This window comes from Histoplasma capsulatum, assembly GCF_000150115.1.
Source record: "Histoplasma capsulatum G186AR genomic scaffold supercont2.6, whole genome shotgun sequence".
NCBI lineage: Eukaryota > Fungi > Ascomycota > Eurotiomycetes > Onygenales > Ajellomycetaceae > Histoplasma > Histoplasma capsulatum.
The window spans coordinates 1,176,869-1,194,715 of record NW_025544806.1 but is presented as its reverse complement, the minus strand read 5'-3'; the positions used below and the strand labels follow the sequence as shown (position 1 = coordinate 1,194,715).

The window sequence follows — 17,847 nt, the reverse complement described above, 5'->3', positions numbered from 1 at the left end:
ACTCCGTAGTGCTGTGTATACTTTTGACAACTGTACGTGGGGCAATTGTCATTGGCTGCCGACGTGGCCGCTTTCGGCTCCCTGCCCTTGTTCGGGTTTAGTGTGCCCTGATTCTGCGCTATCCCAGAATGGGTCCTGCCGCCCCTGACCGCCTGCCCCCGCTGTTGCCCTCCAACTATATAAACACTTGGTGTGTCGCTCGACCACCGTTGACTCTCCTTGCTGCATTTTCTTCTCGCCTGGTTGCCCTGTTGTTACAACCCCATTGCTTGAGAGGCCTACAGATGCTCTGTTCTCTTCAAAATTTTACTATGTCTCTAGATGGTGTCTATATGTGCTTTGGTGCACTTTCCATGATTGATGGACTGAATATGACTTGACTGGCCGACTTGATCAATCTTGCAATGTCATTGAATATCTGATAGGTTATGATATGGCACTCTTGAGCTGGCTTTTATGTTAGGTGCTGATTGCCATGTGCACTGTCTTTTAGACATGCATTATTATTCTGAGATAGTGATCTGCTAATGCCTCACTCTCTCACTTCTCTACGGAAACTACTGGCCCTTCCACCGCATTGGGTGGGCTCTTGCTACTGGATTTATGATGTGGACTGACCGCACAGGATGATTTCTCTATTACCAAGCAGCCCCCTAGTCAGTCCATGGGCCCCGCCCTTTGCGATGGCACTCTGTCGCGGTATGGTGGACGGGCGAATCCATCAGCAGGCTGTTTGAACACATGACTAGTTGAAATTGTTGTCCAATTGAAAAAATACTACCTGAAGTGGTATCTATTTGTGTGATCTATCTTGGTGTTCTCTTTTGTTGGCGATGGCTCTGACCCTTTGAGGTGACTAGAAAGTGACCAGTCAGAAAGTGGTCAAGTATAAAGAGATCGCTTGGGCTATAATTGACATCAAGAGTACTGACTCTTCAGACCTAACCTTGTGTTTGATTGCTTCTGAAAACTTCTCACTATGATTGTGGTCAATCTGGATGATACCATCCATTAATGCCCATCTACTCCCAAACATCATTGCAAACTACTACAAGCACTTGGCTTTGTCATGCATTGCTCCCCACCATGGATGTCGTGCAGGTGCATGACTCTGCTTGTGATAAGATAGAGAACTGCATGATAGCTGATTAAAAAAATGTTCACTGTCTACAAACTGAGACAACCTCATTTACTAGGGGAATTCACCATTCTGTCAGCTCAACTCTCCTCATGAAGCCGCTAATGATAATCTTCAGCTATCAACTTGTGCCTATCAGAGGGGAAGTGTAGATACTGAAAATGCAAGCAATAACCAGCCTTTCACTGCAAAACAACATACGGTGGAGGCAGCCACGGGCCATGCAGCCGCACCCGACAACCATAAGGTGCTAGAGCTCAATGATGATAGCAGCCGAGGCAACGTCCTGCCAGTTCGGTGCAAATAAAGCATTTTCTCCTGCGCCTGTTTCTCCTGACTTGTAGCAATGTGATGAGCTTCCATCCAGGTCCTGCAGAAGAAGACTTGTCAGGAGCCAGGCAAAGATCCTCCCCGCCACTAGGGGTGGCCCCTGGGCTGTGCTCACGCTCTCAAAGGATCCCTTTCTAGATTTCGTTCAAGATGTCCGGGCAAAAGAAAAGATCGAACCGAGCTGCGATGTGATGACAGCGATAACCCCGGGATTTTAATGACAGGGATACACGGAAGAGAGCGACAGAGATCTTTGTGGTGGATTTTTTCAACCAACAAAAAGCCAAGACGGACTACTGCAACGAGACTCCCATTTGCACACACGCAGTGCAAGGCTGCCTGTCGCTCCCCTACAGAGGCGACACCGGCCGGCATATCCGCGGATCACGTTTTCTCCTCGACAAGTCTCTATGACATCGAAACCATACCTATGCGAGGTTTTCTCACGCGGCGGATATTCTTAAAGAGGGTATACTCATTCACCTTTGAAGAGCAACGGGAGAATTCCTGTTCCCATAGATCACGCGAAGTTCCAGAGACCAGATGTGCGAACCGACATTCTAAGAGTCTCTCTTCCAAGAAGTGTCGGGCAGTGAACACAAGCAAGGGAACTCGATTCCTCCCCGAGGACGATAAGCTCCTAATTGAGCTGGAGGAGTGGAATCTACCCTGGAGTCGGATATTAGAGTATTTTCCACGGAGGTCGAAAAGCTCTCTCCAAGTCCGCTATGTACAGTATGAAGCTCAAGAACCGAGGAATCAAAAGCTGTACCAAACACGATGCCTCACTCCCCAGTAAGTGGTAGGGACTCCTCCCGCAAGGCGTTCGACTTGGTCTAGGGTTCGCGGAGGCCAGTCCGGCACGCCTCGCGATACGGTCCACCCAGAACCAGACGCGTGGTTGACCCCTTTTGTCCTGCTTAATCTGTATGCAAGCCATATGAAATGGCTAGCGAGGTTCGAGAACCGAGAGATACCCTGACAAAGGGCTGGAAGTGGTTTGGGTGAAGCCTTACTAGAGCCCACGGATCCGCAGTGATAGCCCGCAAGAGAGCTCCAAGTCTTATTCTCTGACTACCGCGTTTCAAGTTTGTGCGTTTATGCCATATACTTACGTCTGCAGGGTCAGGTACAATCAGTTGCATTGCTGACACTTTGTCTGTGTGACCTTTTCTTGCGTTTCCTCTTTCCTTCTCAGTTGCCGTGACCTCTGTAGCGGCTAGCAGCAATCTCTGCATCGCTGAAGAAGACGTTGCTTCGGTATATAGCCATCTTGTTCAAAATGTCCAAAGAGATTACGCTACAAAGCCAGCTCTCTGTCTGGAAAACAGCGAAGAACTAGTGATCAAAAACTAAACTAATTACTGATATAGACCTCCCATCGTCATCGTGCCAACGTCACCAACCTCTCACCCTCCGCTAGATTTCACATGTGCGGATTTTGGGTGGTTTTAATAAGCTGTGGTGGTGCTGAGGAGGGAGAAATGGGTCAAGTTGGTTTCAGACTCTAACTGCATGAGTTGGTTATATATACAACTAGGTAGCTCATGATGCTATTGAGAGCATTCATTTAACATGATTGGACGAATCTAACTGTATCTTTGCTAAGTATCTCTATATTCGTGCACTTTTTTGTGAGTGATCGTGCCGCCATGTTGGCAAACTATGATTCTTCATTATGTTGTGCACCACCCTTGTCTGATTTCTGAGTAGCTCTTCGTAGGACGCGCGTCTCTGCGGGGTGGACTCGAGAAGGATAGATATAGGTGGAGGATCTGTAAATCATGTATATATATATATATATATATATATCGAGGCATAGGTGGCTGGCTACCTTAAAGTTGATCTTTTTGGTGTTCGAAGATGTGTGCTTCAGCCCTATTAGCTGCCACTAGCCATTAGATAGATAATAACAACCAACCAGGTTCAACCTCTTGTGCAAAAAGAGCACTGGTATGCGAATGTGTTCTGCAACCTATTGAGCTCATTGTACGCCTCAAATGCGAAATAATTATCTGTTCCTTTACTGACCTGAGTCTTCACTTCAATAAATCCAATTCCACATGTTTCGCAGTGCTTCTCGGCCCTTCTCCTCTTTCCACTACACCAGAAGTGCTCATACCATACGATATTTTCATCGGGTCACAACAGATTTCATTATCCATGACACGAAAGGAAATCTGATTACCAGGAAGGTGCCTGTTATTATTGGCAACCCAGGAGAAACTTATGTTTTGGTTGAACCGGGGGTTGGTAGTGCACTCCACGCTGCCAGCCCTGTTACATCAGCTTCTGCAGCTAATGCTGAAGATAGATGTAAACTTACCTTTTTCCATGATTCACAACACTTTGGGTTTGGTAAGTTATTAGTGAGTGAGTGAGTGAGTGGTTGTATAATCAGTGCTAATAACTAGTATGTTTTTAATGCTAGAATCATCAAGTTATCCCCGTCTCTATACCCCAAGTCAGATTCCTCGTCAAACAGAGTCAAGTACAAGCCCAGCAACTTTATTCTTGAGTGGGAAGATGCATGAGATAGTTCTAGATGGAACTTTTGATGGTACGATCCAGTCATCAAATCCTTTCTGTCTTATGGATTACTGATTGATAATATCTGTAGCAAATTTTGCTGAGAACGCGAGCACTACTGGTCGGAACCTGGACAGTGTACTCAGCCAGCTGAAGGATATGTGATGTAAAGATTGTCTTCCTTGCAAGCCATATCGGGAATCGTTTGATATAAGCCTGTGGAGATGGGTTGGTTGGTTGGTCATTTACAACAAGAGCCCAGGGGAAGAGTTATTGATGTCATTGAGAGTATCCTCATTGATACTTGAAGTTTCACAACCGAAGGTGCTAGATTCTAGATTTAAATAAGCACTGGATCAACAAACATCATGAGAGCCTCCTTCCCCTTCCTCCAAAACAGTAGTTTCTCGTCAATGACTATTTGTACGAAGTGAATAACGGACCTTGTGACGTATATTTGAGATGAAAGTCAATGATTGATAGTGATTCTACGACTCCAATTCGACGCTTGGTGGTAAGCTCGAGGCAGAGCACAGGAACAACAGGACGGTTCAGAAGCCTAGATAACAGTACACCAACCTTAAATGCCTCCCACCCCCTCTTGACTCTCCTGCATTCGTTCTAATTCAGATGGCAAGCCAGTAGCGACTAGAAAAGACAGTGTCTATTCCTTCATTGGCCTTCCCTGCCTCCCATTTACGTATCTTCGGCTATAATGGCAGTTAAGTATTAAGATCAAATGGCCAGATTGATCTTAAGACCTTTTCGTCTTTTACTGGCTCGTCATAGTCTGAGTCGTCATTCGTCAATACAGCATTCAACATACCGTCAAAAACTTCCCGGTGGGCTGATTTAGTTTCTTCCCAGTCCTCTAGAGGAACCCATCCATCGGATGCGGTGTTGAGAAGGCTAGACAGGTCGCGTTTCAAATTCTGGGCTGCTACAAAAAGCTTGTACTCCCTCTCGTGGTCCGCTAGCTCTTTTTGTGTAGGTAGAGGGTATGGGCTGGAACCTGCAAGTCCTAACTCCTTCCAACTTCGGGAAGTTTCAATTAGCTCGTAGGTAAGAGCCACGGCGCCGTCCTTCCATGTCCTGTAGCTGTAGCGAAACGGCCGAAAAAGATTTTCATCCATCAGCCTGGGGCCAAAGAGTTTTGGCGTGAGAAACTGGGAGCAAACCGCAAATGTTTTGGCGCATAGGCTTCCAGGCTCGGCAAAATCTGGTACCCCATCTGCATACCAGAAAGCCGGCTCGATACTAGCCGATTGCCAATCAATAATACCGGTCACAATAGAAGGGTCATCTTCCGACACAAATATGTTCCGTTTATGTAGATCAGGGTGGAACAGCGCTGGAGTAGCAGCAGATTGGACTTGAGAATCTGCAGACATTCTCTTCAGGACGGTGCGGGCGTGTTTCAAGAGGTTGACGTGCAACTCAGTAGATCCATGAAAACTGGGTCGCTTCTCAAGCTCAATATCGACCGGTGGGATCCCTGAAAGACCAGCATCAATGAGACCGTCACAATAGTGGTCAAGATTAGTCCCTAGTTTACTTATAAGCGGGTTAATCAAGGTTGTCAAGAGCCTTAAGACTTACAAGGGCCATTATTAGGTTTTGTGTTATGATAATATTTTGGCTCACTAACATTGCAATCCCAATACCGAGATCCGCAGTGAGGTCCGATACAAAACATCTCGTCCAGAGGAGTTTTGTGACCAGAATCCAGTGGACTATCGACAAAAAACAGGCTCCCAAAAGCGGGAAATTCTATGTCAATCATTTCTTTAGCCTTCCGATAAATCGCATCTATGCATCTGACTTGTTGATCAGCCGCCATATCTGGCCATTTGTTGTGTAATTGAACACCAGCTGCATGTTCCATGATGATATATTCGCTACCAATGGAATTTGTAGAATCATTGCTCCAGTCGAGGATTGGCGGTATCGGGATACTGGTCTTTGCTTGTACTATGAACGAGTTGGTTATCAATTTTGATGCGTTGTGGGCCAGTTATGTTATTTGAACTCACGATACTTGATCGTGGCAACTTCAGAGGTCGTGGCTAATTTCGACGGGCCCGCCAGCGTGAATGGAAGCCTAGCCACGACCCGTTTGGCATTACTCAGGGTGAAAATAAAGACCCGGTTGAAGCCTCCTTCCGTCTTCTGGTAGCTTGTGATCGACTCAGCTCCTGGGCATAGCTCAAGAACCCTCTGGCAAAGGGCGCTGAAGTTGAATTTGATGTAGCGCGAGTCCCTCTCCAGCTTATCGTGACGAAGCCACCGGCCGCCGGTGTAGGTATGCGGATCAAAACCTTCATCTTTACCTTTGTAAATGATTTAATCGATAAATGTTGTAGGAAACGAAGACTGACAGGGAGCCAACTTGGGCGTCATTGCATGACCTTTGGAGTGATGTGCACAATGACGAGACGATTTGGATGCAAGATGGGTCCAAAGGGAATGGCGAGTCAAATAACAAGCGGCCGACGGCTGACGTATCATTGTAAAATCCCTCAGAATGTCCACTTGGTGAAGGAGATATTGAGTAATGTTGCAGGAGGGAGTCAACAGCAGTTTTTGGTATAGCGTAGTAGTTATTGTGGGGGGAGGTTGGTGTTCTCAATTTCATGTTCCGAAATCTCCTGTACAACCACTAGATATAACTACACCTTTTACAGAGTTCGAATCTATAATTTCAGATTTTTCTAGTCGATGCGATCTATGCTATACTACTAAAAACGAATCTCCTAACCAGCTGGAACTGGCTATAACTTCATAGCCCTGAAATCTAACATCGCTTTCCAGTAACTGACTACCACTCCTACACTGAGATCGAAAATGGGTCATCAGGCTCTACCAGTGAAATGGGCCGCGAGCCCATTGCCGTATGTCGGAACACAACTTACCGTTTGCAACCGAATTTATGAGATTTAGAAGCTATTATCTAGTCATTTCGAACGATCGAGTCCGAGTTTTGGGAAGAACATTAGAGCATGCATAGCTGAGAAGCCGATGATAGGAGTGTTTATTGGTCAAATGTGCCGGCTAATGAACGGGAGTCTGCGTACAAGCATCGTTCCTGTCTTCGGTTGAAGACGACGAGGTGAAGTGGGCCATGACTTCCACTTCTCACCAGCAACCGCGGTGTTGGCACCAAGGAGCGCTCGTATAAACATAAAAAGGCAGTAGAGTCTTCTCCATTAAAGGAGATGAGGTATTACCGCTTATTCGACCAGGTATAAAAGCCCGAGAATTGAAGCCGCAGCAGGAAAGATCAATCCAAAACTGAGATCCTCCACACGGAACCACGACCCAACTTGCCTGAAGGGTAAGGAAGTAAATCCAGTCGATCATAAGAATACTAAATGAAGCTCCACCTCATTTCCGCCGTCCTCACCCTCCTAGCTACCGTAGCAATAACCTCAGCCATACCGGTTCCCTCTTCCCCAGTGAACGAAACCGTCTCCACCGTCGAAGATCGTAGAGGACAGAGAGAAAAATGAATGTCGGGATAATCCGCCTCCAGTATATGTCTCATTGGCATCTGAAAAAGTGGAGTAAAGTATGCAAGCAGTTGTTACCATGGGCACTACTATGGAGGAACAATCATGTGTTATTTTCTCCAGCAGTTTGGACAGGTATCCAACGTGTCAGCATTCGCCGTGATTGTAGGGCATGGAAAGTTCCGCATCTGGACGTTCCAGGTGTGCCCGCAGCTTCCCTTGAACCGCGTCCTGCACATGTTGAAAGTAAGCTGAGCGTTGGAGGTTATTGTCGATGTAGAAATTGAAAGGGTCAAGGGCGTTGGCGGGTATCTCTTCACGCGTATCTGACAACACCATAAACATGAGGAAGACGGACATACCTACGTCAAGGTGATCGAGCCTGTGGCAGATACCAAGAAAGAACTGGGCGGTAGGGAAGTAGGTGCGCGGGGAAGCCGATACATCTATTTCCGCGATATCAAAGTCGATGAGTTTTAACCTACCCTGTCCATTTACCATGATATTACTCATCCTAATATCACAGTGGTATATATGGGCAGTTTGATGGAGGTATTCGACTGTGTCCTGAATAAAATCCGGTAACATCTCCTTCAGCCGTTCCGTCGTAGGACCAAGAGGAGAGCGAAGTTCGTAGAGTAGGTCCATTCCGTACCCAGCGAAACGACCCTCGACGGTCACGATGCTCACCAAGCGGACAATATTATCACTGTTTACTAGCCTAGAGAGAAAGGTAGCATCACGATGTACGAGTTTGGTCTTCCAGGCAGCCAGCTTGAACACGGTCTCTGGATGATCAGTACCGTGGCCGAATTCGATAGGTAAACAGTCGCTCCATGTCCCATGCCGCATGGTGTGGTAGTCAATTCGCGGGACATTGGGAAAATCGCTGTCCTTGATGAGGATTGTATTACTTTTCGTGTACCTCTTTTCATGCGTAACTCTCTCGCCCTCCACTCTCGTAGTATCCTCAAGCAAGGGTATAGAGCTGAGATCAATGGACAGAGTCCCATTGACGATTATCTGTTTCCCATCCTTGAACAGATAGCGAATGTCGCCGCATGCGCCCACTTCTAGAAAACACTCGGCGGATGTTGTCATGTCTTTTTGGCAAACACGCCCAGGACAGTGGCGCTGATACAAGTATAAACTGGCGAGCAACAGCAGGCTGGGAAAAGAAGAGTATATATAGATGAGTATTGAGAGAAGGCGAGCTGGTTGTATGGTCGACATTTGGTGGCTTTTTCCTGGGGCATTTCTTTGTTTTACTACAACCAGACAGGACTGCTTGGTCACCATGACCGTAGATTCGTCACAGCTCACATGGCCGTGATAATACGCAGTGGCCGCAGGAAACGGGCTAGACAGGAATAGAAACACAAACCCACAAAATTCGCAGCAATATTTCGCTGGTAGAGAACAGCCTCAGGGCCCAGTCTAACGACTAACCCTGGCCTAGCCGAGGCACGGATCGCGGCCCAAACAACGGGTTCGCAGAAAGTTACTCCCGGCTTCGCAACAGTCAACAACACTCCTCCTCCGCCTCACCTAACTGCAGCACACTGTCCTCTCCGTTCCTTGACCGCGCAGCAGTAGGTGGTGGAAATAAAGAGACCCGCTCGCCTCGTCCTTGGCCATCGCCGTTTATTTCCTTTGTTCCCTCACCGGATCTCCCGGTCACGGTGCGAGAGGACATTCCGCCTGATATCCCTTTTTGAATCAGACTTAGTTGATTAATTTTATTTTACTAACCAACTAGTGCGTTGCTATTTTATTTGTACCATTTTCACACCTGTTTTTAGAATGCCTTTTCCCCTTTCTTACCTTGTGGGAGGTGCATCGAACTGACAATTGTTTATTTTTCGTTGCTCAGGAACTGAATCTGCCTTTTCTCTTCCGCCTACCCGGTCTCCTTTCCGCTTCGTTTCCCCCGCCCCTTTCTTTCTTGCTTCTCTTCTTTCTGTCTTCTTCTTGGCTTCGTCTGGTGCCCAAGTTCCTCACCATGGCCTCAGTCGATACTTTGGACATGGTGGTCTTGGTGGCCATCCTCGTTGGTACCGTCGCTTATTTCACAAAGGGCTCATTATGGGGTTTTACCAAGGACCCTTATGCAACGAACTTTGCGGCCGCAAATGGTTCAAAAGCTGGAGCGTCAAGAGATATCATCGAGAAACTAAACGAAACCGGCAAGAACTGTGTGATTTTCTTCGGCTCCCAGACCGGCACCGCAGAGGACTACGCCTCTCGGTTGGCCAAAGAGGGATCCCAGCGATTCGGCCTTAAGACAATGGTTGCTGATTTGGAAGATTACGACTATGAGAATCTGGATAAGTTCCCCGAAGACAAGGTCATGTTTTTCGTTTTGGCCACCTACGGCGAAGGCGAGCCTACGGATAACGCTGTGGATTTCTACCAATTCCTTACGGGCGAAGATGTCGCATTTGAGGGTGGCGGAGGACCAGATGACAGTCCTCTTTCTTCCATCAGATATGTCGCATTTGGCTTAGGAAATAATACTTATGAACACTTCAACTCGATGGTAAGAAATGTTGATGCCACTATGCGGAAACTTGGGGCCAAACGAATCGGAGAAGCTGGCGAAGGCGATGACGGTGCGGGCACGATGGAAGAAGATTATCTGGCCTGGAAAGAACCAATGTGGAAGGCTCTGTCAGAGGAAATGAACTTGGAAGAACGAGAGGCCGTTTACGAACCAGTGTTTTCCGTTATTGAAGAACCAGAAACGTCTCCCGAGGCCGACCATGTCTACCTCGGAGAACCGAACCAGAACCACCTCGAAGGCCAGCAGAAAGGACCATACCACGCACACAACCCGTTCATTGCTCCCATCGTCGAGTCTCGGGAGCTCTTTACCGTCAAGGACCGCAACTGCCTACATATGGAAATTAATATTGAGGGAAGCAAACTGTCTTACCAAACCGGCGACCATATCGCCATCTGGCCCACTAATGCCGGAGCAGAGGTAGACCGGTTCGCAACCGTTTTTGGAATTACAGATAAGCGCAATATGGTTATCAAGATCAAGCCTCTAGACGTCACTGCTAAGGTTCCTTTCCCTACCCCAACAACGTATGACGCCGTCATGAGGTATCATATGGAAATCTGCGGTCCCGTATCTCGTCAATTCGTCGCTTCTCTCGCAGCCTTCGCGCCAGACGAATCCTCGCGCAATGAATTGAAACGATTAGGCAGCGACAAGGACTACTTCCAAGAGAAGATTGCCAGCCAGTATATGAACATTGCTCAAGCCCTGCAAAGCGTCACCTCGTTACCGTTCTCAGACGTCCCGTTCTCCCTGCTCATCGAAGGTATCCCTAAAATCCAACCGCGATACTACTCCATCTCGTCTTCCTCCTTGTTACAAAAGAACAAGATAAGCGTCACCGCCATCGTGGAATCACTCCGTGTCCCAGGCGCGACGCACAATCTCAAAGGTGTCACGACAAACTATCTCTTGGCCCTGAAGCAGAAGCAACATGGTGACCCCAACCCGGACCCGCACGGCTTAACGTACGCCATCAATGGGCCCCGAAACAAATATGACGGCATCCACGTCCCCGTCCATGTGCGCCACTCCAACTTCAAGCTCCCGTCAGATCCGGCCAAACCCGTCATCATGGTTGGGCCTGGTACCGGTGTCGCTCCATTCCGCGGGTTTATTCAGGAGCGTGCCGCACAGCTTGAGAGGGGGGATACCGTCGGCCCAACTATTCTATTCTACGGCTGCAGAAAGCGCGAGGAGGATTTCTTGTATAAAGACGAGTGGGAGGTATGTACAAAAATCATTTAATCCAAACCCATTCAACCTCTCATCGCGACCCTCCCGGTCCAATCTCCCAACCTAAAAAAGAAATTTGCAAAAATTGCCTTACTGACCACTACAACCATCTACAAAATAAATAGAAATTATCGTCAAAACTTGGCTCCTCCCTCCAAATCATCACCGCCTTCTCCCGTGAGACCTCCACAAAGGTCTACGTCCAACACAAGCTGCGCGAACATGCCAAGCTTGTCAACGACCTCCTCCTCCAAAAGGCCAATTTCTACGTCTGCGGTGATGCGGCCAACATGGCGCGCGAGGTAAATGTGGTCCTTGGCCAGATCATTGCGGAGCAGCGCGGGCTGGCGCCGGAGAAGGGCGAGGAGCTTGTGAAGCATATGCGGAACAATGGGTCATATCAGGAGGATGTTTGGTCATGAGTTTGGAGTGAGTGGCGGAGTGAAGGGGTTTAAGGATTTCGTGGTTTTCTTTTTGCTTCTTTGGTTTTCCTTTGTAGTGTGGGTTGAAGTGGAAAGACACCCTTATGACATGCGCATGGTATAGCATGGTATGGTATGCATGGATACATTTGGGGTAATTTTTTTCCCCAATCTTTTCTTTTCTTTTCTTTTCTTTTCTTTTCTTTGCTTTGCTTTGCTTTTTTTTTTTCTTGTTTATGCTTTTGTTATACAAGGTTAGTTCTTGTTGTCTCTCTTGTTTTGATCATAGATTGCATTCCTTTTTGCTTTTTTCCTTTTTCCTTTTTTCTTCTATGTCTACCAGCTCTCTGCTCAATCCGCACTTTCCAATTTCTGGATATATATAATTATTTATGTCTACCCTGTACAACTAGGGGGTTGCATAGAATTCATCTTCTAAAATTTTCCCTCCGTTTATTACCGAATCTTTTTTTTTTTTTTTTAACTTCATTTGCTTCTTTTACTCTATATATCCATAACTTTTATTGATTGTTGCTGTGTCTTCCGTTTTCATATTAACTAATTAAAGGAGTATCCTTCAATATATATGTAACAGTTGCATGTACTCTGTCTGAGGTAGCTGAGACCAACATTGTATGATCACATGACATCTGATGCAAGAAAATATTTGCCTAAGTAATTTCCATCAAATATGCAATTGCTTTGGGTCCGCAAAATTTTCACCACGCATGTTGAGGAAACTTGCACTGAATCGGTTTGGTTTCTCGGATTGCTTGGGAAAGTACGGAGTCCTCCATCTGTAGATCCAGCACTTCCTCAGGCATCACAATTTTTTTTTTCTTTGTCTCCCGAGCAGTTAGTCCGCCGTGGCTGGCTTGGCTGGTGCCTGTTCAGAAGATTATCGTCCTCCTCACTTGCCGTCTTCTCCGGCGTGGGTTGTCTGGCAGTACGGGGGTAGTGGGGACGCTGTGAACGTTGATTCCTCTGTTGCAATATAATTGATAGACAGGTTGAGGATCTGGAGGAGATGGGAGACTCGGTGTCTGGTCGTGACTGGTTAACCTTTAGTTACTGAGAAAAGGGTCTGCCAACCCTACCTCAAATCATGCATCCTACATTAACTGTGTTAAAGAGCAGGATTATCTATCTAACAAAGTTTCGAGGACAGAACTGGTGGTAGAGAGGTGACTTCCTCGCGGCCCTATTGCCTCCTAAATATGCGGAGAGAGTTCCGTACCCATTCGACCAGAAAGGAGGTTTTGTCCCTTTCGAGCCCACTCTGTCTCTCTAGCCATCTCTGGTTTTTCTTTCTTGCCTGCCAAATAATAACCATATTTCGTGCTTTGGCTGCTAAAGCTATGGTTATTTGATTTTTGAGGCTGGTTTCTTTTTTTGGCCACGGGAGTGATTCTCATGCTCCGGTTATAATGTTTTGCCTGACATGGTTGAGCTATGTGGATTTCGATCTCGTTTCTTTCTTTCTTTCTTTCTTTCTTTCTTTCTTTCTTTCTTTCTCTTTCGATTTTAAAGAGGTTTTTGAGGGAGAAACCTCTCTGGGTATGTTTTTCCTGGCTGCCGAAGCAAGAGCATCTCTATCTCTCTCCCTGGGGCTTGTTTCCAAGCTATATGCTCTCTCCATTTGACGAGATAAAGAAGGGTGGGTATCCTTTCCTTCTCTCTCTGTCGGGAACTAGAGACGCTGTGTCATATATACAAAAAGCGGCACTACCGTTGATTTTAGGCAATTTTTCAGTCCAAGACACGCACGTTAGCAGCTTCTCAAATACAAACAGCCAGCTGGGAGGGAGAAGTAAACAAAACCATCTGGAAGGACTACCATAATAGCCCCGCTTGTTCTTTCCTCGATTTCTCAATTCTCTAGTTTCCAAGTGCAGGAGACTCACTGCTGCCTCTTCCCGATGGTGAATGACAACAGAATATCGTAAGGCGCAGTGTGTTGTTCCCGCCGCAGTGACTGGTGGCGGTTTCTGTGTTGTTGCTGAAATTGCAGCGTGCCTTCCCCGGCCAACACCCGGCCCCCCTCCCACTGCCCCCTCTAAACCTCTCATCTCATCTCATCTCTTCTCTTCTCCCACTTCTTTTCCCACCTCTCCTCTCCATCTCCCTTCATTATCATCTTCATCATCCATCTCAAACTCTTCCTCTCGCTCTGTTTACCATCGGCATCGAGACAAGCTAGCTGTTACAAAACAGCTACCTTCTCTCGGTCTACCGTATCGGGCCCCTTTCCCCCCTTATTCATCTCTAAGACCTTCATTCCTCCAGCTTCAGTTTGCAGTTCTTTCGTTTATCACTGTTGTTTCTATAGCATCCCTTTCTTCTACTCCCGCCATTTGTTTCGTTGTATTCCAACCCCATCTGTTTTCTCTTTTTAACCCTTTTCATTTTCGTCTGTTGTTTGTTGTCCCCTGGGCCCCTGCACCCACGGCCTCTTCTGGGTTTCTCCTCCGGATCCAAAGGGCTTGTTTAGGTGCAGTATTCTACCTACTTTTAAAATCTCGTTCCTTAAACGATCTACCTGTTGTTTTTCTCACTTTGTGTTCGCTAACATGGATATCTTGGAGAAGCTCGGTATTCTCGCCGCAAAACCTGGTATCAACGGGACGATTTCTACCCCAACTAATCAGGTAAGTGTTATTTGATATACTATTGAGATTGCTAGTTTCGTTCATTCATTCTAGTCCTACTCTTTCGTTTTATGGAGTTGGGTCTACCGTTTATTTAATCCAACTTCTAACCCTACCTCCTGCCTAAGCCATTAGCTCAATATAAATCTTTTGTCATTCTTTCTGCCTTTGAAAACATGTATGGGATTGAGCCCCACTACGAGACTTGAGAACTTTTTGCCTTTTAGGTCACCCCACTCACTGACCCCTAATATATTCTAATATTATAGCAAACCAAACTTGGGGATATGCAAACCCAAACTCAACAGCAGCATCATTCTGGTGAAGCTGGCCCTGCCCACGGACGGAACTCGGTTTACAATCAAGAACATCAGAACCGTTTCTATCATCACGTCTCTCAGCCTAACGGCGTGAACGGAAATATGAGGGATTCCAACGTTCAAGCTATAACCCATGCGGTTGGTGGACTGAACTTACAGAACCAGCGTTATGCTGGCAAGTTTGCCTCTTTCAAGGGAAATATCCATGCTTCCCACGGTGCAAATGGCGATATGTCTGGCATGCAGCGTCAATACAATGGGCAATACTTGATAGTGCCTAATGGAAGTATGTTTGGTGGTGTACCCGCTGCAAATCAGTATGGACAACGCCATGTTCAGGCTACTGACCAGCATAATTCAGTGCCATATTTACCTGCGGGATTATACCCGAACTTCGTGACTGCTCCACCAGTCGTTCCCGGCTCTGTGGCAGGGTATACCTGGCCTTATGCTCTGAACGGCGAGGCTCCCGAACTCACTGGCCATCGTCGGGATTCTTGGTCCTCTATCGAGGAAAATCATCCGTGTACTCCAGGGGTTGATCAAGCTGGACAGCAAGAGTGCTACCCTGCAGTTGCACCCATGGATCGTCCCCCAATGCTCTACAATTATGGCACTCCATCTCCATCAATGGTACCTGCTCAACCATATCTCCCGCTCCAAATGATGAAGGGTGCCAGCGGCTATGTTCTGCAGGACCTCGATGCGTTGACGCAACAGGATCCTTCCATTCCTCGTGCAGTGCCTGCCATGTGGACCAACCCCTCGGATCTTACTCTAGCCAAGTGTTTGGAGAACAGAGAGGGTATCACCAATGTTTATATTCGGGGGTTTTTACCTGAAACTACTGATGAGATGTTACATGCTTACGCATCTCGGTTTGGAAAAATTGACCGTTGCAAGGCAATTGTTGACCTTGAAACTGGCCTTTGCAAAGGGTCCGTATTACTTTGAGCATTGCTTCCGTTAATGGGGTAATTTGCTGATCCCTCACTTGTCTAGATTCGGGTTTGTTCAGTTTTTCAGCTTTGATGCTTGCGAGAACTGTATTCGAGGTTTTTTTCATCTAGGCTATCAGGCCAGCTTTGCCCAGGTATTTACACTTGAAACTACTCAAACACATCTGTCCGAGCCAAAAGAAGAACTGACATTCCATAGAAATCTCGTAATTCTCGACTTAAGGATCTTGAAGATAAGAGTTCTACTAACATATATTGCACCAATGTTCCCATCGACTGGGTTGAAGCGGTTAGATTTCATATATCTCTTGCCACATCATGTTTCTTTGAAATATTTCCTAATGAGCTCTTAGGATCTGCGTCGCCATTTTCAACCGTATCAAGTTGTCTCCGAGAAAATCAGCCGCGATGAGAAAACCGGCGTCAGTAAGGAGGTTGGATTTGCGAGGTTAGCTACATCGTCTTCTACACCGATGATATTTTGTGGGCGCTAACTTGCGGTATGTTCTGAAGGTTCGAGTCTCGCGAAATTGCGGAAAAAGTATTATCTGAGTTTCACAACGTCACAGCTAAGGATGGGGTTAAGCTTCTCCTCCGCTTTGCAGACACGAAAGCGCAGAAACAGCTGAAATTGCAGAGTAACGAACGTCGTGCGTATCGTGCTGGTGAATACAACTATTCAGTCGAATTGGTCAATGGTTCTACCCCGTCGCCAACTCTTCAGCGTTTGCAACAGACAGCTTCCCACTTTAGTCCAAACTCACAGGCTAGCTTCCCTTCTCCATTGGGGCATGGCCCCGTCTGGACGCCAGCGACGTCAATATCCCCACCGTAAGTTAAACCAGTTTATTTCTCCCCCGATATAGAGCTGACACCTTGGTAGTGGCCCAATGATGAATAAATCCGTGAACAGTCTTCGTCTTAACTCCTGGGGAGCACGTAGTAATGGAAATGTGGAGAACACCCCGACCTTCCGCGGTCGCCCGGGTCTCAGTACTCAAGATTCATATGGAGATGGCCTTTCCACAGAGTCTTCTAGAACCGTTCTCCCCGTTTTAGGTGGCGTGACAAGATCCGAGAATTCTAGCCCTCGGAAAGAAAATCACCGTGCAGGATCTACTTCCCCTCTTGGTTGCCGAAGGGAAATTACTGTTGCGACCCCAAAATCATCCACCTAGGGCTTTAGGGCTTATCGACTTTGTTTGAGTCTTTTTCCGGCTCTGTATGAACAGCTATTTAATTACTTCGTCTGCGGCTCTCTAGCACTGAAGTTATCATCGGTATCGCATCGCCAGCCACACGTAGTTACGATTAATGGATAACGACTCACGGTATCATGGAAAACTGATTGTATTGAAATATCCTCACAACAAGTTTTACGGTAGCTCTTCGCTCCTTCACCTGTTATCCCCGATGGTCAGAAAGTCATTCTTTTATCCAATACGTGCTTACGGACAATATCCATACCAGATATTTTATTTCCAGCACGTCCCCAACAGTTCAGCGGTGAATATTTTGTCTCTGGCCATTGCCGTGACGTTTGAAGTATGTTTTGATGTTATCTGTTTATGGTATGGGAGCATTTCTAGTCCTACATAGTACCATGTTTGCTTATGATGAAATGAAGATGGATGATTCATGATGTTACGAGCTCCGGTTTAAAAATGGGCATGTGTATTAGTTAGTGATGTGAAGACGATCAAGGGGCAATTGCCTGACCTTAGCTTTTAGTATGTGATCCTTACAAAATAGTAATAATGGAACTGAAATTTGCTCCCATCATATAAGGTGTGAGATAGTACTAGTGTTGTATTGAAAGTTTTGAACGGAGATTTTGGTGCAACCATATGCGAATTATCACCTATATAAGCGTCGAAGGTCGGCACGGGCAGCAGTCGAATACCGGGAAGCCGGTCGGTGGTACCAATGCTTCGGGCCGAGCCGACGCCTGCGCTTTCCGGGACCTGCTGGCCATGTTCTATCCCCACCTCAAGCTGCTAGACCAGGAGAATCCCTCAGTGGATGATCGAGAATACCAAGAAAAGCACACAAAGCTGAAGAACTGACTCAACTCAGCGCGCAACTGATATCTACTGCAGGAGAAAATTTTGCTAGGAATTCCTGCACTGGTGCCATGCAGTGAATTGCAAATTGAGACTGATAAGTGCATCATCATGAAAAAATGATTATTCG

The 17,847-nt window shown here is 46.7% G+C and overlaps 5 protein-coding genes across 5 annotated transcripts; 3 read left to right on the top strand and 2 right to left on the bottom strand.

The window, feature by feature from the left end:
- Nucleotides 1-1,086: 1,086 nt before the first annotated feature.
- HCBG_05118 (uncharacterized protein) lies at nucleotides 1,087-2,923 on the top strand (the record flags this gene model as incomplete). The annotated part of the gene is made up of 5 exons (XM_045432167.1): nucleotides 1,087-1,101; nucleotides 1,197-1,435; nucleotides 1,619-2,263; nucleotides 2,291-2,395; nucleotides 2,842-2,923. 5 exons carry the CDS (start codon nucleotides 1,087-1,089, stop codon nucleotides 2,921-2,923), a joined length of 1,086 nt encoding a protein of 361 aa, XP_045287379.1.
- Nucleotides 2,924-4,719: 1,796 nt separating this feature from the next.
- On the bottom strand, nucleotides 4,720-6,505 carry HCBG_05117 (uncharacterized protein; the record flags this gene model as incomplete). Its single annotated transcript, XM_045432166.1, has 4 exons — nucleotides 4,720-5,543; nucleotides 5,597-5,968; nucleotides 6,031-6,327; nucleotides 6,376-6,505. 4 exons carry the CDS (start codon nucleotides 6,503-6,505, stop codon nucleotides 4,720-4,722), a joined length of 1,623 nt encoding a protein of 540 aa, XP_045287378.1.
- A 1,148-nt stretch (nucleotides 6,506-7,653) lies between these two features.
- HCBG_05116 (uncharacterized protein) lies at nucleotides 7,654-8,607 on the bottom strand (the record flags this gene model as incomplete). The annotated part of the gene is made up of 1 exon (XM_045432165.1): nucleotides 7,654-8,607. The coding sequence occupies one exon, from the start codon at nucleotides 8,605-8,607 to the stop codon at nucleotides 7,654-7,656; it is 954 nt and encodes a 317-aa protein (XP_045287377.1).
- Nucleotides 8,608-9,508: 901 nt separating this feature from the next.
- HCBG_05115 (NADPH cytochrome P450 oxidoreductase) lies at nucleotides 9,509-11,727 on the top strand (the record flags this gene model as incomplete). The annotated part of the gene is made up of 2 exons (XM_045432164.1): nucleotides 9,509-11,296; nucleotides 11,431-11,727. The coding sequence occupies 2 exons, from the start codon at nucleotides 9,509-9,511 to the stop codon at nucleotides 11,725-11,727; spliced, it is 2,085 nt and encodes a 694-aa protein (XP_045287376.1).
- Nucleotides 11,728-14,297: 2,570 nt separating this feature from the next.
- HCBG_05114 (sporulation-specific protein) lies at nucleotides 14,298-16,832 on the top strand (the record flags this gene model as incomplete). Its single annotated transcript, XM_045432163.1, has 5 exons — nucleotides 14,298-14,375; nucleotides 14,645-15,633; nucleotides 15,854-15,943; nucleotides 16,168-16,485; nucleotides 16,538-16,832. 5 exons carry the CDS (start codon nucleotides 14,298-14,300, stop codon nucleotides 16,830-16,832), a joined length of 1,770 nt encoding a protein of 589 aa, XP_045287375.1.
- Nucleotides 16,833-17,847: the final 1,015 nt, after the last annotated feature.